The sequence below is a fragment of the Ranitomeya imitator genome, chromosome 3 (assembly GCF_032444005.1).
Source record: "Ranitomeya imitator isolate aRanImi1 chromosome 3, aRanImi1.pri, whole genome shotgun sequence".
NCBI lineage: Eukaryota > Metazoa > Chordata > Amphibia > Anura > Dendrobatidae > Ranitomeya > Ranitomeya imitator.
In genome coordinates, this window is record NC_091284.1 from 772,277,606 (window position 1) to 772,301,096 (window position 23,491).

The window sequence follows — 23,491 nt, forward strand, 5'->3', positions numbered from 1 at the left end:
CACAGGTTGGCGAGTAACGATACCTGCCATTGTTTATATAGCGATTTGTGATCACATCCCTCAGACACATCTCATCCACGTATATCGGTGGCAGAATAGTAACAAGAGACCTAAGTCTACAGTGTCTGTGTGCATATGCATTGTCTGCTAGCAAGTCTTAACCGTCCGCCATCTTATCTAAAACATGTCCACAAAGGGCACCATGGACCCATCTGCAAGTGAAGCACATCATGTTCCCGACACCATAGATGCTGCAGGAGCAGAGTCCACACTTACTGCAGAGCAGGACGTACGACCCAAACGTGTAACCAAGCCGACACAAAAGGCCAGAGAGAACTTTGAGACTACTAGAGACGAGTTCCATGATAACCTAGAACATTTATGGGGCAGAGTTGATCACTATTTAGCAGCTCTTCCACGCTATCACAGTGACGCTGCAGGTTTAACCGCCACATTGAAGAGTTTATCTGCCGCCTATGATCGCTACCAGAGACTGTCTGCAAAGTTCATCACATTCCTGAGTAACTGTGACATGGAAGATGCCCATGCAGAAGTAACTGAAAGGGAAACTCTTCTCCAAGAAAAGACCTCATTAGTACGAGATGCCCAGGATAAAGCAGAACTCCGCATCGCTCACCTCCAAGAGGTTAGGTCACATCGCACAACATCGACCAAAATCACAGCTCGGTCTTCCAGATCATCTCACTCCAGGAAATCAACATTGTCTGACAAGCTACTGGAGATCCGTGCAGCTGCAGAGGAAGCTAGAGTAAAAAGCTCCTTTGCTAAAAGGGAGGCTGAAGTGGAAGTGGAAGCTCAAAGAAACAAAGTGGAAGCTCAAAGAAATGAGATGGAAGCTCAAAGGAAATTAAAAATACTCCAAGCAGAAAAGGAAGAAGCAACAGCCCTTGCTAAACTGAAGGTCCTTGAACAAGCACTGGGACAAGATGATAATCCGGACTGTCTTATTCCAGAAGAAATGGAAGACGCAGCTGATCGAACTTCAGACTACGTGCTAAGACATGCAACATCTGCACCAGCACCACCTCCAGTTTCTAACACGGATGTGCCCGCAAGTCAAGAAATGTCGCCACCTACTGCGGACAAGGTAACTTCCAGCACTGACTCACAATTTAGGCCACAGCCAGCAGAACCTATAGAGACTAAACCACAGTTTAACCCTTATGCCGCATCATTTCGTCCTGATTTGTCGCAGTCATATAAGCCAGAGAACTTACATTCCCTACGGATACCACAAGTTCATCCTGCAACAATGACCGAGAGATCGGACATGTCTGACTTCGCCAGATACATGATTCGCCGGGAGTTAATAAACATTAGTCTCTCAAAGTTTGATGATCGTGCTGAGAATTATAGAGCCTGGAAATCCACCTTTCAAGCAGTGATCCAAGACCTTAATCTCACCGGCAAGGAACAACTGGATTTGCTTGTTAACTGGTTAGGCCCTGAATCAGCAGAGCGCATAAAGACAATAAGGGCAGTTCATGTGGACTATTCAGATGCAGGTCTTATTGCAGCCTGGGAGAGACTGGAACAAACCTATGGCAGCTCAGAAGATATAGAATGTGCCTTATATAAAAGACTGCAAACCTTCCCAAAGATAACTAACAAGGACAATAGAAAACTTCAAGATCTGAGCGACCTGCTAAAGGAAATAGAATTGGCAAAATTAGACCCACGTCTTTCAGGACTGAGCTACCTAGATACTGCTCACGGCGTTAATCCAATAGTGTCCAAGTTGCCACACGGCATGCAGGATAAATGGGCAGACCACGGCTCACGGTATAAAAGGCAGTATAATGTGTCCTTTCCCCCCTTTTCTTATTTTTCCAGGTTCATCAGTGACCAAGCTCGGAAGAAGAATGATCCCAGCTTCGACTGAATCTGGGTATGATAATCTTGGTATGATAACATTGCCAAACATAGAGATTCAAGGAACACAGTATCTGTGAGAAAGACTGACGTTCCACTTACTACACCTGCCTTCACGAAGACAAATAATGTTGCTCCTAAAGTCATGGACAGTAACCGTATGTGCCCTATCCACAAAAGGCCTCACCCACTTAAAGAATGCCGTGGATTCAGAGCAAGGACTTTGCAGGAGCGTAAAGATACCCTCAAGGAGCTTGGGATATGTTATAAGTGTTGCACCTCCTCAGACCACCTCGCTAAGGAGTGTAAGGCCGCCATTAAGTGCACTGAATGCAGCAGTGATAAACACGTCACAGCCATGCATCCCACGCCAGCTCCATACAACTCACAACCTTCTGCAGCATCTAACCCTGCTCAAAAGCATGGCGGGGAGCCACAGGTCCCTGACCCAACTGCAACCGCTGTTTCCTCCTCATGTACTGAGGTATGTGGAGAAGGGACTGATCCTAAATGCTGTGCCAAGGTATGTCTGATTAAGGTCTATCCAGAAGGACAACCCGACAAGGCCTCCAAAATGTATGCCATAATAGATGAGCAAAGTAACCGATCTCTAGCAAGGCCCAAATTCTTTGAGATCTTCAACATAAAGGGACAAATGACTCCATACACCCTCAACACCTGCTCTGGTCGTATTGAGACTTCTGGCAGGAGAGCCTCTGGGTACATAGTCTCTTCAATCAAGGGAAACGTGCATATACCTTTGCCAACCCTAATTGAATGTGACCAGATACCTGATAACAGGGAGGAGATTCCCACTCCGGAAGCCGCACTTTATCATCGCCACTTGAGGCACCTGACTAATGAAATTCCTCCTCTGGACATGAATGCTGATATTCTAATCCTACTCGGAAGGGACATTCTGAAGGTCCACAAGGTACGCCAACAATGCAACGGCCCAGATGATGCTCCATACGCCCAAAGACTCGACCTAGGCTGGGTAATCGTGGGCGATGTATGTCTGGATAGGAGTCACAAGGCATCCGAAGTCAACGCCTGTAAAACGTATGTGCTCCAAAATGGTCGCGCAACTCACTTTAAGCCATGCCTTCATCACTACGAAGTGAAAGAGAGGTTCTCTGATTCCATCCAGGAGCCTGACATCATTCCCACTCCCTACGGTGATGACTTAGGGAGAACAGTGTTTCACACAACAAAAGATGACAACAAAGTTGCCTTATCCATAGAAGACAAGGAGTTTCTTAAAATCATGGACAGTGGATTCTTCAAAAATGAATCTGACCGCTGGGTTGCTCCCTTACCCTTCAAGGCTTCAAGGACCAGGCTTCCTAACAACAGAGAACAGGCCTTATCTAGATTCATCTCACTGCAGAGAACATTAAGGAACAAGCCTGAAATGAAGGAACATTTCATAGCTTTTATGGACAAGATATTTCGCAATGATCACGCAGAGCCAGCTCCACCATTGCAAGCTGATGAAGAATGCTGGTATCTACCTTCCTTTGGAGTGTATCATCCAAGAAAGCCGAAACAAATCAGGGTGGTGTTCGATTCAAGCGCCAAACATGACGGCGTATCTCTGAATGACGTTCTCCTCACTGGTCCGAACCTGACTAATAACCTGGTGGGAGTGCTCATGAGATTCAGAAAGGAACCGGTCGCCATTACCGCCGACATCGAACAAATGTTCCATTGTTTCATCGTGCAACAAGATCACAGAAATTATCTCCGTTTTCTATGGCACCGAGACGACACCAACAAGGAAATGATCGAATACCGCATGAAGGTGCACGTTTTCGGAAACAGTCCTTCTCCTGCAGTCGCCACCTACGGCCTACGTAGGACCGCCTCCGATGGTGCAGCAGAGTTCGGGAAGGATGCTCAACAGTTCGTTGAAAAGGACTTCTACGTGGACGACGGTCTTAAATCCCTTCCTACAGTGGAGGAAGCCATAGATCTGCTCCAACGGACACAAGGTATGCTTTCTAAAGCTCATTTAAGATTGCATAAAATTGCCTCCAATAGTGCTGTTGTCATGAAGGCCTTTCACCCTAATGATCATGCCGCAGAATTTAGGGACTTGAACCTAGGCTCAGACAATCCACCAGTACAGAGAAGTCTAGGCCTGAGGTGGAACTTGCTAAATGACTCCTTCAGCTTTCAGGTTAGTGGTGCAGAAAAACCATTTACTAAGCGTGGGGTTCTGTCAGTGGTGAACAGTCTATATGATCCACTTGGGTTTGTCGCACCCCTGACTATACAAGGCAAGCTCCTGCTGAGACAACTCTCAGAGTACATTAAGGACTGGGATATACCACTCCCTGCAGACAAACAACTAAAGTGGAAGTCATGGAGAGAATCTCTTTGCGCCTTGGATAAGATCCACATACCACGTTGTTACACTCCAGCATCCCTAACTACAAGTCAAAGGAAGGAGATTCATGTATTCGCTGATGCCTCCACTGAAGCTATTGCCGCTGTCGCTTACTTGAAGGTTGTAGACTCTAATAATGAAGCCCATGTTGGATTTCTGTTTGGAAAGGCTAAACTGGCTCCTAAACCCGAGCACACCATACCCAGACTCGAGCTCTGTGGGGCTGTACTAGCCATAGAGATTGCAGACTTCATACAGAGCGAACTAGCTATTCACGTGGATGACACAAGATTCTACACAGACAGTAAGGTAGTTCTGGGCTACATATACAACCAGACGAAACGCTTCTACGTCTATGTCAGTAACCGAGTGGAAAGGATCAGGAAATCCTCCAAACCCCAGCAATGGCAGCACGTCCCATCCCATCTTAACCCTGCGGACCTTGCTACTAGACCAGTGTCTATTGGTGCCTTCGCAAGCTCTTCTTGGTTGACCGGACCGGAGTTCCTTCACGAACAGTGCAAAGAGACTGCCGTTGAAGACAGCTTCAGCCTTGAGGATCCAGATGTCGACCCAGAGATCCGTCCTGATGTCAGCACCTTCATCACCAAATTCAAGGAGAAGGTTGGCTTGGACTGTCAGCGTTTTGATCGCTTCTCAAGATGGACGAGGCTGGTTCGTGCCATTGCAAGGTTAGTACACATTGTACAATGCTATCGCAATAAGGACAGTAACACTGATTGTCATGGTTGGCATATCTGCCATAAGCCTCTCTCTGCAGAAGACATTGCTCTGAGTGAACTCATTGTGATACGCAATGTGCAGCAGAATGTTTTTCACAAGGAACTGGAATCTATGCTGATGGACTCAAATCTTTCAAGACTCACTCACGAGACCTTGACCACTTCCTTAGCAGAAGTCTTTGCTATAGTAAACTCAAGACCTCTTGTACCCATATCTACGGATACAGAATCTCCTACAATTCTCACTCCGGCAACTCTCCTCACCCAGAAACTTGGAACTGTTCCTAACCCGCCTGAAGACTCTGTCCGGTAACAAATATCAGAGACGGTGGAAATATGTGCAACATCTGGCTAATTGTTTCTGGAATAGATGGAAGAAGGAGTACCTGACACTTCTCCAAAAATGAAGAAAATGGCAACACGTAAAGCCAAATTTACAAGTAGGAGATATTATCCTCATGAAAGACCAGAAGGAGGAAAGAAGCACATGGCCTATGGGACTTATCTCTAAAACCTTTCCAAGTGACGATGGCAAGGTACGCAAGGTAGAAGTGACAGTTACTAAGCAAGGTGACCCCAAAACTTTCATTAGGCCTATATCAGAGATTATTTTACTCATACCGGTTGAGGATTGATTATCCATCCAATCAGTAGGAACTCTTTCAAGGAACTTCAACCTTTGGATTACAAATGGGTTGGAGACAGTTTGGCCTAGCGCGGCTTCTCCAATCCGAAGATGGGTTATCCTTTGGATTACTTCAAGAAATCGTTCTAGACTTGTTATTCAATATGTTATTGTTGCATTGCATGCGTTGTTTTTATCTTACAGGTTGAGGTATCCCTCCATGCACTTCTGGTGAACACTCCCAATTCGAGACTTATGGTATAGTGAAATCCAAGGATTTCAGACGGGGAGTGTGCTGCTCAGTTTATTATGATAGACTTTCAGCCATACATGGACATTATGTAGTGCTAATAAGCCTGGTTCTATCATTTGTTATACTTTGCTGCCATCTACTGGCCGTTTGCTATATCACTGTAATATTTGTTATGGAATTTTCCCACAACACCTTTCTGTCTTTAGCTCCTCCTATCTTTTTCCTTCTCTTCCTGTTTTTGTACTCCGTGCCATCTTGGATCCCACATGTGCTGCAGAGCTGGAGAAAGGATTCTCTTGTTACCTCTAACCTGAAGCTTCTATTATCTCTATCTGGTGATTCTGTAACAGCTCTAACCTACAGTCCTCATCTCACCAAGGTACTGTAAATAAACCTGTTGACTGTATCACTGCATCATCCTTCCGGATCACCACGCGCGGCTGATAGAGACTGGCGGCACAGGTTGGCGAGTAACGCTACCTGCCATTGTTTATATAGCGATTTGTGATCACATCCCTCAGACACATCTCATCCACGTATATCGGTGGCAGAATAACAGGCAATAAGCAGAAGAGACTTGTTTGGGCTGAAGAATACAAGGAATGGACATTAGACCAGTGGAAATCTGTGCTTTGGTCTGATGAGTCCAAATTTGAGATCTTTGGTTCCAACTATTGTGTCTTTGTGCGACACAGAAAAGGTGAACGGATGGACTCTACATGCCTGGTTCCTACTGTGAAGCATGGAGGAGGAGGTGTGATGGTGTGGGGGTGCTTTGCTGGTGACACTGTTGGGGATTTATTCAAAATTGAAGGCATACTGAACCAGCATGGCTACCACAGCATCTTGCAGCGGCATGCTATTCCATCCGATTTGCATTTAGTGAGACCATCATTTATTTTTCAACAGGACAATGACCCCAAACACACCTCCAGGCCGTGTAAGGGCTGTTTGACCAAGAATGAGAGTGATGGGGTGCTACGCCAGATGACCTGGCCTCTACAGTCACCAGACCTGAACCCAATCGAGATGGTTTGGGGTGAGCTGGACCGCAGAGTGAAGGCAAAAGGGCCAACAAGTGCTAAGCATCTCTGGGAACTTCTTCAAGATTGTTGGAAGACTTTTCCCGGTGACTACCTCTTGAAGCTCATCAAGAGAATGCCAAGAGTGTGCAAAGCAGTCATCAAAGCAAAAGGTGGCTACTTTGAAGAACCTAGAATATAAGACTTAATTTCAGTTGTTTCACACTTTTTTGTTAAGTATAGAATTCCACATGTGTTAATTCATAGTTTTGATGTCTTCAGTGTGAATGTACAATTTTCATAGTCATGAAAATACAGAAAAATCTTTAAATGAGAAGGTGTCCAAAATTTTGGTCTGTACTGTATACAGTGGGGCAAAAAAGTATTTAGTCAGTCAGCAATAGTGCAAGTTCCACCACTTAAAAAGATGAGAGGCGTCTGTAATTTACATCATAGGTAGACCTCAACTATGGGAGACAAACTGAGAAAAAAAAAATCTAGAAAATCACATTGTCTGTTTTTTTTTACATTTTATTTGCATATTATGGTGGAAAATAAGTATTTGGTCAGAAACAAACAATCAAGATTTCTGGCTCTCACAGACCTGTAACTTCTTCTTTAAGAGTCTCCTCTTTCCTCCACTCATTACCTGTAGTAATGGCACCTGTTTAAACTTGTTATCAGTATAAAAAGACACCTGTGCACACCCTCAAACAGTCTGACTCCAAACTCCACTATGGTGAAGACCAAAGAGCTGTCAAAGGACACCAGAAACAAAATTGTAGCCCTGCACCAGGCTGGGAAGACTGAATCTGCAATAGCCAACCAGCTTGGAGTGAAGAAATCAACAGTGGGAGCAATAATTAGAAAATGGAAGACATACAAGACCACTGATAATCTCCCTCGATCTGGGGCTCCACGCAAAATCCCACCCCGTGGGGTCAGAATGATCACAAGAACGGTGAGCAAAAATCCCAGAACCACGCGGGGGGACCTAGTGAATGAACTGCAGAGAGCTGGGACCAATGTAACAAGGCCTACCATGAGTAACACACTACGCCACCATGGACTCAGATCCTGCAGTGCCAGACGTGTCCCACTGCTTAAGCCAGTACATGTCCGGGCCCGTCTGAAGTTTGCTAGAGAGCATTTGGATGATCCAGAGGAGTTTTGGGAGAATGTCCTATGGTCTGATGAAACCAAACTGGAACTGTTTGGTAGAAACACAACTTGTCGTGTTTGGAGGAAAAAGAATACTGAGTTGCATCCATCAAACACCATACCTACTGTAAAGCATGGTGGTGGAAACATCATGCTTTGGGGCTGTTTCTCTGCAAAGGGGCCAGGACGACTGATCCGGGTACATGAAAGAATGAATGGGGCCATGTATCGTGAGATTTTGAGTGCAAACCTCCTTCCATCAGCAAGGGCATTGAAGATGAAACGTGGCTGGGTCTTTCAACATGACAATGATCCAAAGCACACCGCCAGGGCAACGAAGGAGTGGCTTCGTAAGAAGCATTTCAAGGTCCTGGAGTGGCCTAGCCAGTCTCCAGATCTCAACACTATAGAAAACCTTTAGAGGGATTTGAAAGTCCGTGTTGCCAAGCGAAAAGCCAAAAACATCACTGCTCTAGAGGAGATCTGCATGGAGGAATGGGCCAACATACCAACAACAGTGTGTGGCAACCTTGTGAAGACTTACAGAAAACGTTTGACCTCTGTCATTGCCAACAAAGGATATATTACAAAGTATTGAGATGAAATTTTGTTTCTGACCAAATACTTATTTTCCACCATAATATGCAAATAAAATGTTAAAAAAACAGACAGTGATTTTCTGTATTTTTTTTTCTCAGTTTGTCTCCCATAGTTGAGGTCTACCTATGATGTAAATTACAGACGCCTCTCATCTTTTTAAGTGGTGGAACTTGCACTATTGCTGACTGACTAAATACTTTTTTGCCCCACTGTATATATATATATATATATATATATATATATATATATATATATATATATATATGAACAAGTATATACAGTTGTATGCAGAGTTATCCTCATGCAGGTATATACTCTGAGTTGAATTTGTCTTGAATTTGTCTTTTGCGCTCCTTTGTGGATAAGTTGGGGGTTACTGAAGGGTTATGTAGAGAAATATTTTTATAAGTTAGTCTTCAGCTAAGTCTTTCCACCCAGTCCCAGGGGGGAGCGTGCAGATCCGAGCCTGAAATATATAGAATAATAAAAGTAAGAAGAAACAGGCAGTGATTGCTGTAAGTCGTATCGGAGCTGTCACACCCAGGATCTGAATTCTTTATCAGTTACATATGGCTGCAGCGATGTCATTGTAAATGGGAATGTGCAATCTGAGACCGTCCTGTTAGCGAAAATAAAGTTGCTTTAAAGCCTTTGGCCATGAGAGGGGTTAAGGAAATCCGGTAGTATTTTCCTCCCAGCGTAAGGCCTGGCGGTAACAATATACTGGGCCGTTCAGCGCCAGCGTTTCTTTGGTGGGGCTGTTTTCCTCGGTTGAGAAGAGTGATGATTGTTTTACACACATGTCGGCTCTCACAGGACCAGAAATTCACATTTCACCAGCGCTACTTTTATTGTCCATTTCAGAAAACGAGACATATTACTGACAATGAGATGTAGACAGGCGGCTATGTGTCGTTTAGGGCTATTTCCTCGAAAAGTAAAGGGCCAATCCAGGGTCTAAAAAAAAATACATAATTCTTTTCCAAAACAGCACCACACCTATATACAGGTTGTGTATGGTACTGCATCTCAGCACAATCCACTTCAGTGGAGCTGAGCTGCAATACCAGATACAACCTATGGACAGGGGTGGCGCTGTTCGGAGGAGAGAAAACGTGTCTTGAGATATATTTGGTTTTGAGGAAGGAGAGTGACCACTAATATGGCCGCCAATTCCGCTTCCCTAAGGGTTGTCACATAGATGGAGCAGAAGCAAGAATTGCAAGCTTGTCTCTTTATTAAATTACATCAAGGGATGTCTCCTCCATTAGGGGTTCTGAGCTACCACCTGTACAAGGGGAAACATGTTCTTGTCAAATGGGTTCTAAATGGGGGTCTGCATTTCTGTTTTCTTCCCCAGTGGTCTAGGCAGTCACCCAGTCCTCCTACCCTTTGTACCTGTCAATCATACATGAGATCAAGATCATTTGAAAACAGCTGAGTAGAATAATGGAATAGGTGATAAATCTATGATTGCTGGGGGTCCGACTGCTTGGACCCTCACTGAATCTGAGAATAGGGGTCCCAAGGTGACTGTACCAATAGTGGGCATGCTCGACCACCTCTATATTAACTCGGCTATAGCCGTCAGTACCATAAAATTCAATGGGACAGTAGTCACACGTGAACTATCCCGATATTCACATAGGGGTCTGTGAGACCTCCATTTTCAGGATTGTCAAAGTAATCATACTTTACCACCTATTCTGTTAAGAACGGCATATCATTTTTAATTAAAGGGGTATTTTGAAGTTTGGATGTTATTATCTACTAGATTGTGGCGGATTCTAACGCATCGGGTATTCTAGAATATGCATGTCCCCGTAGTATATGGACAATGATGATTCCAGAATTCGCGGCAGACTGTGCCCGTCGCTGATTGGTCGAGGCAACCTTTATGACATCGTCGCCATGGCAACCATGATGACATCTACGTCGATACTGTGCCCGTCGCTGATTGGTCGAGGCGAATTCGCGGCAGACTGTGCCCGTTGCTCATTGGTCGAGGCAACCTTTATGACATCATCGTTGCCATTCTGTGCCCGTCGCTGATTGGTCGAGGCCGCCAGGGATTTCCAGGACACAGACAGACAGAAAAACCCTTAGACAATTATATATATAGGCTAGATTGTGGCCCGATTCTAACGCATCGGGTATTCTAGAATATGCATGTCCCCGCAGTATACGGACAATGATGATTCCAGAATTCGCGGAAGACTGTGCCCATCGCTGATTGGCCGAGGCAACCTTTATGAAATCATCGTCGCCATGGCATGTACGTCGATACTGTGCCCATCGCTGATTGGTCAAGGCGAATTCGCGGCAGACTGTGCCTGTCGCTGATTGGTCGAGGCAACCTTTATGACATCATCGTCGCCATGCTGTGCCCGTCGCTGATTGGTCGAGGCCCCCAGGCCTCGACCAATCAGAGACGCGGGATTTCCAGGACAGACAGACAGACAGATAGGCGGAAAAACCCTTAGACAATTATATATATATAGATTTCATGGACTTCTTGATCACTGGGTGTTCAGATGCTGAGACACCTTTCTAATCCAGAGAACCGAGGCTCAAATGGAGTGGAGGTTGATCATTTGCACTGCCGGTCCATTCATTCTTAATAGGACCGCCAAAGATAGCTTGGCTTTGTGCTCAGCTAGTCTGCGGCACTCCCAAAAGATTGAACTGAGCGACAGTACGCTTGGTTGACCACCGCTGGTTGTTCAGAGTCCTGGTTCTTGGAAACAGTGGACGTCCTATCGGTGGGACCCCTGCGAACAGCATGTTATTCCCTTATACCATGGATACTGGATCATTTTTAAGCTTGACAATACCCTTTAATCATTTTTTTTAAGTACCACCTCCCTGTTAAACTTCCACCTGTGACCTCCATAGGCCTTCATAGGGCATTTGGAAAGAGGTAGGGCCAAATAACTGCAGAACTTTGCTAGGGCTGGAGTTGCCATTTTCGATGCCTATAGTTGAACCTAAATGAAAAACATTAGGCTCCTCTAGTAAATCTTTTCACTTTTTCCTCCAGATCCGAGCCAGAAGCCATTTAAAAGGAAACGCTCTATCATTAACTGGACCTTTTGGCGCGGTTCGAACTCTCATCTGGATAATATCCCTCTTTCTCCAACCTCTTCAAGTCCTGGAAAGCTTTTTGGACTTTCGTTGCCAGCCATATGCGAGAATGACAACCTGCCCAAGTCTGTTATGGTGAGCACAATTTCCAAAAACATATTGACCTGGAAGCACATCAGATGTATAAATACTTTTCCATATTGCTTTACTATTCACACAGCTGCCTTATAAATCTCAATGGAGGCCTTTGTGTTGTGCGCCACAAAAAAAAAAAAGAAAAGCTACCGTCAGCTGCCACTTGGGGCAGCACTTTACATACAGATTTATACAACTAGTAATGTGCAGTTTGTGGATGGCTCCGTGTAGTGGAGGCTAAAGATAGCCAAAATGTGATGTTTTCATTTTCCGCCTGTGTAAGTGTGTTTGAAACTAAAAAAACATAACATATTTGATATTGGCCAAAGCAACAATTTTCTGCAATTAATGAGCTTTAGTCTTATAATTTCATGAAGTTTATGCATACTAAGATCATTATTAAGATTGTTATTTTGTATTAAACGAAAGGAGGGTTTCGTTTCTATAAAATATAGGTTGTCTAAGCTTGGTGTTCAAGTCTGTAGTCACTCTATGTGACTGCAGACTTGTGATTCCACACAGCGTGCACACTGTGCTCTGTCAGGATTCCTCAGTTTGCATATATGTCACATACCGACTAGACATGCGCAGACTCACTCAATACAAGTGAATTTGAGCAAGACACATCTAGTTGGAATGTGGCCTAAAGTATGCAAATCACAAACTTGCTCCTGTGTCCGGAGAAACCTGACAGTTCACACTGTGCGTGCAGTGATGATTCACAAGTCTGCAATTACATAGAGTGAATCCCAAGCCTAGACATCCCCTTTAATTAGGGCTCTTGGACCCTAGGCCCTCAGTTGTCATGTGCCTTTTATAATACTCGCAGAGGTCACTAGATGCAGCTGCTACTTCTGGACACCCCTGGATCTTGTTTTGAGAGGTTGTACACCAATATGATATATAAGGTAGTAATAATAAAGTATATGGTGTAGAACATTTGTAGAAAATTCTTCTACATTTTTGTTAGATGTTAGATGAAAGTCCACCAATCCACCAATTTTACCGGAACTGGTCAGGTATCTAAAGTTTATGGGGACTTCCCAACTGTCTCACAACAGATGATGGTGGGTGTTGTGAATTCTGTGGCTGAATTCACTCCTGTGGTCACAAGTGGTACTGCAGCTTCTGAGCTTCCTCCCTCAGGTGTTCTGGTGAGCTCGTTGGCTGCTTTGTTATTTAACTCCACCTGATTCTGTCTTCCTTGCTCCTTGTCAATGTTTGTGTTGGATCTGAGCTTCTGGATCTTTCCTGTGGCCTGCTGCTCTGCTTAGATAAGTGCTTCTTTGCTTTTGTTGCTACTTTTTCTGTCCAGCTTGTTTATTCGTTTTGCTGGAAGCTCTGAGGCGCAAAGGGTGTACCGCCGTGCCGTTAGTTCGGCACGGTGGGTCTTTTTGCCCCCTTTGCGTGGTTTTTTGCTTTAGGGTTTTTTGTAGACTGCAAAGTTCTCTTTGCTATCCTCGCTCTATCTAGAATATCGGGCCTCACTTTGCTGAATCTATTTCATCCCTACGTTTGTCTTTTCATCTTGCTAACAGTCATTATATGTGGGGGGCTGCCTTTTCCTTTGGGGTATTTCTCTGAGGCAAGTCAGGCTTGTTTTTCTATCTTCAGGCTAGTCAGCTCCTCAGGCTGTGCCGAGTTGCATAGGTAGTGTCAGGCGCAATCCACAGCTGCCTTTAGTTGTGTTTAGGATAGGTTCAGGTATTGCGGTCTACAGAGATTCCACGTCTCAGAGCTCGTTCTATTGTTTTTTGGGTTATTGTCAGATCACTGTATGTGCTCTGATTGCTGGCACACTGTGTCACTGGATTGCCTACATAACAGTACAAGGAGCCAACCTAATGATTGTCAATAGAGGGAAAAAAGAAGTTCTGACATCATTTTTTTTTCTCAGCTCTGTGTTCAGTCTTTTTTTTCCCCTAGACATTTGGGTGTTTCAGGACACGGGTGTGGACATGGATATTCAGGGTCTGTGCTCTTCAATGGATAATCTCGTTACAAATGTACAAAGGATTCAAGATACTATTGATCAGAAATCTATGTTAGAACCAAGAATTCCTATTCCTGATTTGTTTTTTGGTGATAGAACTAAGTTTCTTAATTTCAAAAATAATTGTAAGCTATTTCTGGCCTTGAAACCTCATTCTTCTGGTAATCCTATTCAACAGGTTTTGATTATTATTTCTTTTTTGCGCGGCGACCCTCAGGACTGGGCATTTTCTCTTGCGCCAGGAGACCCTGCATTGAGTAATGTCAATGCGTTTTTCCTGGCGCTCGGATTACTTTACGATGAGCCTAATTCAGTGGATCAGGCTGAGAAAAATTTGCTGGCTTTGTGCCAGGGCCAGGATGATATAGAAGTATATTGTCAGAAATTTAGGAAGTGGTCAGTACTCACTCTGTGGAATGAATCTGCGCTGGCAGCTTTGTTCAGAAAGGGTCTCTCTGAGGCTCTTAAGGATGTCATGGTGGGTTTTCCTATGCCTACTGGTTTGAATGAGTCTATGTCTTTGGCCATTCAGATCGGTCGACGCTTGCGCGAGCGTAAATCTGTGCACCATTTGGCGGTATTGTCTAAGATTAAACCTGAGCCTATGCAGTGCGATAGGACTATGACCAGAGTTGAACGGCAAGAACACAGACGTCTGAATGGTCTGTGTTTCTACTGTGGTGATTCCACTCATGCTATTTCTGATTGTCCTAAGCGCACTAAGCGGTTCGATAGGTCTGCCGTTATTGGTACTGTACAATCCAAATTCCTTCTGTCCATTACCTTGATATGCTCTTTGTCATCGTATTCTGTCATGGCGTTTGTGGATTCAGGCGCTGCCCTGAATCTGATGGATTTGGATTATGCTAAACGTTGTGGGTTTTTCTTGGAGCCTTTGCCGTGTCCTATTCCGTTGAGAGGAATTGATGCTACACCTTAAGTCTAACCTCTATTGTTGGTAAAATATTTGAAGGGTTTCTGAGGGATGTTATTCTGGATTATCTCAATGAGAATAACTGTTTAACTCCATATCAGCATGGGTTTATGAGAAATCGCTCCTGTCAAACCAATCTAATCAGTTTTTATGAAGAGGTAAGATATAGACTGGACCACGGTGAGTCATTGGACGTGGTATATCTCGATTTTTCCAAAGCGTTTGATACCGTGCCGCACAAGAGGTTGGTACACAAAATGAGAATGCTTGGTCTGGGGGAAAATGTGTGTAAATGGGTTAGTAGCTGGCTTAGTGATAGAAAGCAGAGGGTGGTTATAAATGGTATAGTCTCTAACTGGGTCGCTGTGACCAGTGGGGTACCGCAGGGGTCAGTATTGGGACCTGTTCTCTTCAACATATTCATTAATGATCTGGTAGAAGGTTTACACAGTAAAATATCGATATTTGCAGATGATACAAAACTATGTAAAGCAGTTAATACAAGAGAAGATAGTATTCTGCTACAGATGGATCTGGATAAGTTGGAAACTTGGGCTGAAAGGTGGCAGATGAGGTTTAACAATGATAAATGTAAGGTTATACACATGGGAAGAGGGAATCAATATCACCATTACACACTGAACGGGAAACCACTGGGTAAATCTGACAGGGAAAAGGACTTGGGGATCCTAGTTAATGATAAACTTACCTGGAGCAGCCAGTGCCAGGCAGCAGCTGCCAAGGCAAACAGGATCATGGGGTGCATTAAAAGAGGTCTGGATACACATGATGAGAGCATTATACTGCCTCTGTACAAATCCCTAGTTAGACCGCACATGGAGTACTGTGTCCAGTTTTGGGCACCGGTGCTCAGGAAGGATATAATGGAACTAGAGAGAGTACAAAGGAGGGCAACAAAATTAATAAAGGGGATGGGAGAACTACAATACCCAGATAGATTAGCGAAATTAGGATTATTTAGTCTAGAAAAAAGACGACTGAGGGGCGATCTAATAACCATGTATAAGTATATAAGGGGACAATACAAATATCTCGCTGAGGATCTGTTTATACCAAGGAAGGTGACGGGCACAAGGGGGCATTCTTTGCGTCTGGAGGAGAGAAGGTTTTTCCACCAACATAGAAGAGGATTCTTTACTGTTAGGGCAGTGAGAATCTGGAATTGCTTGCCTGAGGAGGTGGTGATGGCGAACTCAGTTGAGGGGTTCAAGAGAGGCCTGGATGTCTTCCTGGAGCAGAACAATATTGTATCATACAATTATTAGGTTCTGTAGAAGGACGTAGATCTGGGTATTTATTATGATGGAATATAGGCTGAACTGGATGGACAAATGTCTTTTTTCGGCCTTACTAACTATGTTACTATGTTACTATGTTACCTTTGGCCAAGAATAAACCTCAGTACTGGACCCAGCTGACCATGTGCATGGCTCCTGCACATCAGGAAGTTATTCGCTTTCTGGTGCTACATAATCTGCATGATGTGGTCGTGTTGGGGTTGCCATGGCTGCAAACCCATAATCCAGTATTGGATTGGAACTCTATGTCGGTATCCAGCTGGGGATGTCAGGGGGTACATGGTGATGTTCCATTTTTGTCTATTTCGTCATCCACTCCTTCTGAGGTCCCAGAGTTCTTGTCTGATTATCAGGATGTATTTGAAGAGCCCAAGTCCGATGTCCTACCTCCGCATAGGGATTGTGATTGTGCTATCAATTTGATTCCTGGTAGTAAAATCCCAAAAGGTCGATTATTTAATTTATCCGTGCCTGAACACGCCGCTATGCGCAGTTATGTGAAGGAATCCCTGGAGAAGGGACATATTCGCCCATCGTCATCACCACTGGGAGCAGGGTTCTTTTTTGTAGCCAAGAAGGATGGTTCGCTGAGACCGTGTATTGATTACCGCCTTCTTAATAAAATCACTGTTAAATTTCAGTATCCCTTGCCATTGTTATCTGACTTGTTTGCTCGGATTAAGGGGGCTAGTTGGTTCACTAAGATAGATCTTCGTGGTGCGTATAATCTGGTGAGAATCAGGCAAGGAGATGAATGGAAAACTGCATTTAATACGCCCGAGGGTCATTTTGAGTATCTAGTGATGCCGTTCGGACTTGCCAATGCTCCATCTGTGTTTCAGTCTTTAATGCATGACATCTTCCGTGAGTATCTGGATAAATTCCTGATTGTTTACTTGGATGACATTTTGATCTTCTCAGATGATTGGGACTCTCATGTGAAGCAGGTCAGAATGGTTTTCCAGGTCCTGCGTGCTAATTCTTTGTTTGTGAAGGGATCAAAGTGTCTCTTCGGTGTGCAGAAAGTTTCATTTTTGGGGTTCATCTTTTCCCCTTCTACTATCGAGATGGATCCGGCTAAGGTCCAAGCCATCCAGGATTGGACTCACCCGACATCTCTGAAAAGTCTGCAAAAGTTCCTGGGCTTTGCTAATTTTTATCGTCGCTTCATCTGTAATTTTTCTAGCATTGCCAAACCATTGACCGATTTGACCAAGAAGGGTGCTGATTTGGTTAATTGGTCTTCTGCTGCTGTGGAAGCTTTTCAGGAGTTGAAGCGTCGTTTTTGTTCTGCCCCTGTGTTGTGTCAACCAGATGTTTCTCTTCCGTTCCAGGTCGAGGTTGATGCTTCTGAGATTGGAGCAGGGGCGGTTTTGTCACAGAGAGGTTCTGGTTGCTCAGTGTTGAAACCATGTGCTTTCTTTTCCAGGAAGTTTTCGGCTGCTGAGCGTAATTATGATGTGGGCAACCGAGAGTTGCTGGCCATGAAGTGGGCATTCGAGGAATGGCGTCATTGGCTTGAAGGAGCTAAGCATCGCGTGGTGGTATTGACTGATCATAAGAACCTTACTTATCTCGAGTCTGCCAAGCGCTTGAATCCTAGACAGGCCCGTTGGTCGTTATTTTTTGCCCGCTTCGATTTTGTGATTTCGTACCTTCCGGGCTCTAAAAATGTGAAGGCGGATGCTCTGTCTAGGAGTTTTGTGCCCGACTCTCCGGGTTCATCTGAGCCGGCGAGTATCCTCAAGGAAGGAGTCATTGTGTCTGCCATCTCCCCTGATTTGCGGCGAGTGTTGCAAAAATTTCAGGCGAATAAACCTGATCGTTGTCCGGCGGAGAAACTGTTCGTCCCTGATAGGTGGACTAGTAAAGTTATCTCTGAACTTCATTGTTCGGTGTTGGCTGGTCATCCTGGAATCTTTGGTACCAGAGAGTTAGTGGCTAGATCCTTCTGGTGGCCATCTCTGTCACGGGATGTACGTACTTTTGTGCAGTCCTGTGGGATTTGTGCTAGGGCTAAGCCCTGCTGTTCACGTGCCAGTGGGTTGCTTTTGCCCTTGCCGGTCCCAAAGAGGCCTTGGACACATATTTTGATGGATTTCATTTCTGACCTTCCCGTTTCTCAAAAGATGTCAGTCATTTGGGTGGTCTGTGATCGCTTTTCTAAAATGGTCCATCTGGTGCCCTTGGTTAAATTGCCTTCCTCCTCTGATTTGGTGCCTTTGTTCTTCCAGCATGTGGTTCGTTTGCATGGCATTCCTGAGAATATTGTTTCTGACAGAGGTTCCCAGTTTGTTTCAAGGTTTTGGCGAGCCTTTTGTGGTAGGATGGGCATTGACCTATCTTTTTCCTCGGCTTTCCATCCTCAGACTAATGGCCAGACCGAACGAACCAATCAGACCTTGGAAACATATCTGAGATGTTTTGTTTCTGCAGACCAGGATGATTGGGTGTCCTTTTTGCCGTTGGCTGAGTTCGCCCTGAATAATCGGGCCAGCTCGGCTACCTTGGTCTCTCCATTTTTCTGCAATTCTGGGTTCCATCCTCGTTTCTCTTCAGGACAGGTTGAGTCTTCGGACTGTCCTGGTGTGGATTCTGTGGTGGTCAGGTTGCAGCAGATCTGGACTCAGGTAGTGGACAATTTGACCTTGTCCCAGGAGAAGGCTCAACTTTTCGCTAATCGCAGACGCCGTGTGGGTCCCCGACTTCGTGTTGGGGATCTGGTTTGGTTATCTTCTCGTCATATTCCTATGAAGGTTTCCTCTCCTAAATTTAAACCTCGTTTTATTGGTCCGTATAGGATTTCTGAGATTCTCAATCCTGTGTCTTTTCGTCTGACCCTCCCAGACTCCTTTTCCATACATAATGTATTCCATAGGTCGTTGTTGCGGAGATACGTGGCACCTATGGTTCCATCTGTTGAGCCTCCTGCCCCGGTTTTGGTGGAGGGGGAATTGGAGTATATTGTGGAGAAAATTTTGGATTCTCGTGTTTCTAGACGGAAACTCCAGTATCTGGTTAAATGGAAGGGTTATGCTCAGGAAGATAATTCCTGGGTTTTTGCCTCTGATGTCCATGCTCCAGATCTTGTTCGTGCCTTTCATGTGGCTCATCCTGGTCGGCCTGGGGGCTCTGGTGAGGGTTCGGTGACCCCTCCTCAAGGGGGGGGTACTGTTGTGAATTCTGTGGCTGAATTCACTCCTGTGGTCACAAGTGGTACTGCAGCTTCTGAGCTTCCTCCCTCAGGTGTTCTGGTGAGCTCGTTGGCTGCTTTGTTATTTAACTCCACCTGATTCTGTCTTCCTTGCTCCTTGTCAATGTTCCAGTGTTGGATCTGAGCTTCTGGATCTTTCCTGTGGCCTGCTGCTCTGCTTAGATAAGTGCTTCTTTGCTTTTGTTGCTACTTTTTCTGTCCAGCTTGTTTATTCGTTTTGCTGGAAGCTCTGAGACGCAAAGGGTGTACCGCCGTGCCGTTAGTTCGGCACGGTGGGTCTTTTTGCCCCCTTTGCGTGGTTTTTTGCTTTAGGGTTTTTTGTAGACTGCAAAGTTCTCTTTGCTATCCTCGCTCTATCTAGAATATCGGGCCTCACTTTGCTGAATCTATTTCATCCCTACGTTTGTCTTTTCATCTTGCTAACAGTCATTATATGTGGGGGGCTGCCTTTTCCTTTGGGGTATTTCTCTGAGGCAAGTCAGGCTTGTTTTTCTATCTTCAGGCTAGTCAGCTCCTCAGGCTGTGCCGAGTTGCATAGGTAGTGTCAGGCGTAATCCACAGCTGCCTTTAGTTGTGTTTAGGATAGGTTCAGGTATTGCGGTCTACAGAGATTCCACGTCTCAAAGCTCGTTCTATTGTTTTTTGGGTTATTGTCAGATCACTGTATGTGCTCTGATTGCTGGCACACTGTGTCACTGGATTGCCTACATAACAGGTGGGGTAGAGAGGAATCGGGCATGCTGACTTACAAAACGCAATCAATTTCTTTCCCGGAGGGATGAGAGAAACTGCTGCCACGGATACAATATACTGTAGAGCTTCATTAAAACTGGAGCAGAAAAAGCCATAGAGGAAATTCCTCTGATAAAAAAAAACAGTATGGTAAAAGCAGTTTTTCATGGCAGTAGCAAACCCATGACTTATATATGTACTAATAGAGCTTATTAGAAGGTCTTATCTTCATTAGACAGACCATTTTTTTCCAGATAATCTAGAAAAACTACTAATATGATATATGCCAGATGAAATATTAAAGAAAAAATGAAAATTGAACTTTGCTTCCAATGGTAATGTATTAGATAAGTTACTGGCCTCAAGTAACAAGTGGCTTGACTAATGCCTATGGTCCACCAGGAGCGGTGCAATAGAGTCATATACCCTGATTCATCAACGAGTTTTTGCCAAAAACCTTTGAAATGTCACCAAATTTTTTGTGCTATTCGAAGTTGCCCAAAAATGTTGGCATCTTTTCGCCAGTCCTGTCCAGCTCTGACGAAGTCGTAAGACCTGGGGTGGACCGGGTGTGGCAAAGCTTAGCAAACAAAATTCGGGGCCATGGTCTACGTGAAACATAGTTCATTCCTGGTTTCCAAGAGTGCTTTAGTAGAGGCATAGTGCCCGATTTATCATTTGAGCCCCAGTTCTCTGGATTGGTGGTGGTCTCAGCATCCAAAATCCCTTTTCTTTTTTGCTTTTTGATATTTGTTGATGGTTTTTGCCCAAAATTCTTCACAAATGGTGCATGCAGATTATTTTTTATACAAAGTCAAAATGCTCTTTCTTTTTCTCTTTAAACATGCTTTACTCCTTTTCTTAGAGCTAAACAAAGTTGCATGTTCTGTTAAAATGTCACACATCTCCAACGTTTGTGCAAGAATTTCTGGCGTAGCATGAAAACTCCAGACGTCACAATTTTTTGTGTGCAACTTTGCGACTTTGGTCATCTATATGAAAAATTAAAAAATTGCGAGTTTTAGCGGTTACATACTGGTCCCAATCAGTTGTGCCAATATGGGCATAGCATGGGCAATATGAGGTGTGGTAAGGCCCGCCTATCAAATTCATCATATGTTATGCCAGTTAAATGATGTATCCTACTCCAGAAATGTATTTGACTGGCGCACATTTCTGGAAACAGCACACACTGGGTAACAGATTATCCCAATTTGTTAAGTGGTGCACGCCGCTTAATAAATCATGTGACTGTACTCCAGAGAGTGCTTTATTAATACTGACGCGCGCGACGTGGAAGTAGTATACATGAAGCATGGCTTATTCCTTGCCTCCCAGATCATCATACTCTACGTAAAACATGGCTTATTCCTTGCATACCGGATCGCCATACTCTACTTAAAACAAGGCTTATTTCTTGCCCCCCTGATTGCCATACTCTACTTAAAACATGGTTTAGTTCTTGCTTCCCAGATCACCATACTCTGCGTAAAACATGGCTTATTCCTTGCCTCCCGGATCACCATACTCTACGTAAAACATGGTTTATTTCTTGCCTCCCAGATCACCATACTCTACGTAAAACATAGCTTGTTCCTTGCCTTCCGGTCACCATATTCTACGTAAAACATGGCTTATTCCTTGCCCTTCGGATCACCATACTCTACGTGAAACATGGCTTATTTATTGCCCCCCGGATCGCGATATTCTACGTAAAACATGGCTTTTTCTTGCCCCTTGGATCGCCATACTCTACGTAAAACATGGCTTATTCTTTGTGGCGTGCCTGCCAGGGCTGTGGGGTACTCGGCACAGGGCCCGGACGGTTCTTCCAGGGATGTCACGACAGCAGTGACCCGGTCCATGGCCCTGGGCGTCCAATAAAAAGGGGTGAAGTAAAGGGGAATAAAGTTTATAAGGGGTTAGTTTGTGATGCCACCTGTGCTTTTTGGCAATAAGAAGATGGCTGGCAGTGTGATTCAGGTCCACTGGGGCAGTTGGTGACACAGCTGAGATGTTACAGTTCTCCATGGGTAGAGCTAGGCCCCAGGGCTACCGTTACAGTTTGTGAGGGACCGTGGACGTTGGGGTGCAGGACTGAGGGTTGCGGGAAATGACTGGAGGACACAAGGATTGTAATTTTCTTTACCTTTGCTTGTTGGTAGAAGGTGCAGTCCGGGGTACAGGTAACAGGCGATGATGGGGGTCTGGGCAGCCTGGAAGCAATTTAGGATCCACCTAGCCAGGTGAGTTCGGAGGTCTTCCTTCTGTGCTATACTCTTGGGTCCTTGCTGACTGAAGCTCTGCACAAGTTCCTCTCACTGGCTATTAGTTTGTGTAAAACGTTACCCACATGGCAAGCCGCTTGAGTCTATTCCAGGTGTCGCTCCTTGGTGGCGGCTCCGGGCTCTGGGATGCTGCTGTGCTGCTGGGTGTAAGATGGGCCAGGAGACCTGCAGTCTCCTGCCCTCTGGATTTAGCTGCCAGGACTTCTGTACCAGATCAACCATGGACTGCCGTGTTCTATTTCTGGGCACTCAGCTCTGGGGTGAGCTTGGACACAGCTCCACTCCTGAAGCTCTCCTCAACTTCCCTCCTCTCTCTTCACTCTCTCAGACTAGACTGACTAACCCCACCTCCAGGCCAGAACTTATATGGAAGCTCCCCTGAAGTTGGGTCTCAAGCTCCCCCTTCTGGTCTGTAGTAAGGAAATCGTTGGATGCTCGAATTACTTTGTAAGGGGACCCCTCCTTGCTTCCAGGCATGACATCACCCCCTGTGAGGGAGGCAATGCCGCTGTGGCAGCCAGACTCCTGAGGTGCCACATTTGCCTCCCGGATCGCAATACTTTATGTAAAACATGGGTTATTCCTTGCCTCCTGGATCGCCATACTCTACGTAAAACATGGCTTATTTCTTGCTAATCACTCAAGACAAATTATAATTTTGCACAATGAGAACAAATCCGGCGGTGTTGTATGTGTGAGCTAAAAAAAGTGTCTTTAAAATAAGAAATTAATCTTCATTTACAATCATTTTCTGCTGGGTTGTACGTGTCTGGAAAAACGTAGCTTGCTAAGCATTGGTGTAGGTTTAAGGAACTGGCACAGAGTAGACAGAAAATTCTTAGATTATATATTGTGTGTTGTGAATGTTAATGTCTTGATGTATGATTGCACCGTCCGTACGTGACAATATAAGCATAGCTTAATAAATGGCATCAAACTACAGAACTATATATGTGACTGCCGAGCACGTACAGGATTATGCGATCCAGCATCACTAGCTGTAGGGCAAAATGTAAGCACAGATCCATAATCCGCTTTCTAGCAGATGTAAAGACCATCAATAAAGGAGAATGCCCCCCTAAAATAAAAAAAAGCTGTTTTAG

General features: G+C 44.7%; 1 protein-coding gene across 1 annotated transcript in view; it reads left to right on the forward strand.

The window, feature by feature from the left end:
• The window catches only part of ARHGAP20 (Rho GTPase activating protein 20), a 230,983-nt gene that overhangs the window by 171,682 nt on the left and 35,810 nt on the right, over positions 1-23,491 (forward strand). Inside the window, exon 10 of the mRNA XM_069759069.1 lies at positions 11,730-11,908. Within this exon, the coding sequence (XP_069615170.1) occupies positions 11,730-11,908 (179 nt within the window). The remainder of the gene's footprint in view (positions 1-11,729; positions 11,909-23,491) is intronic.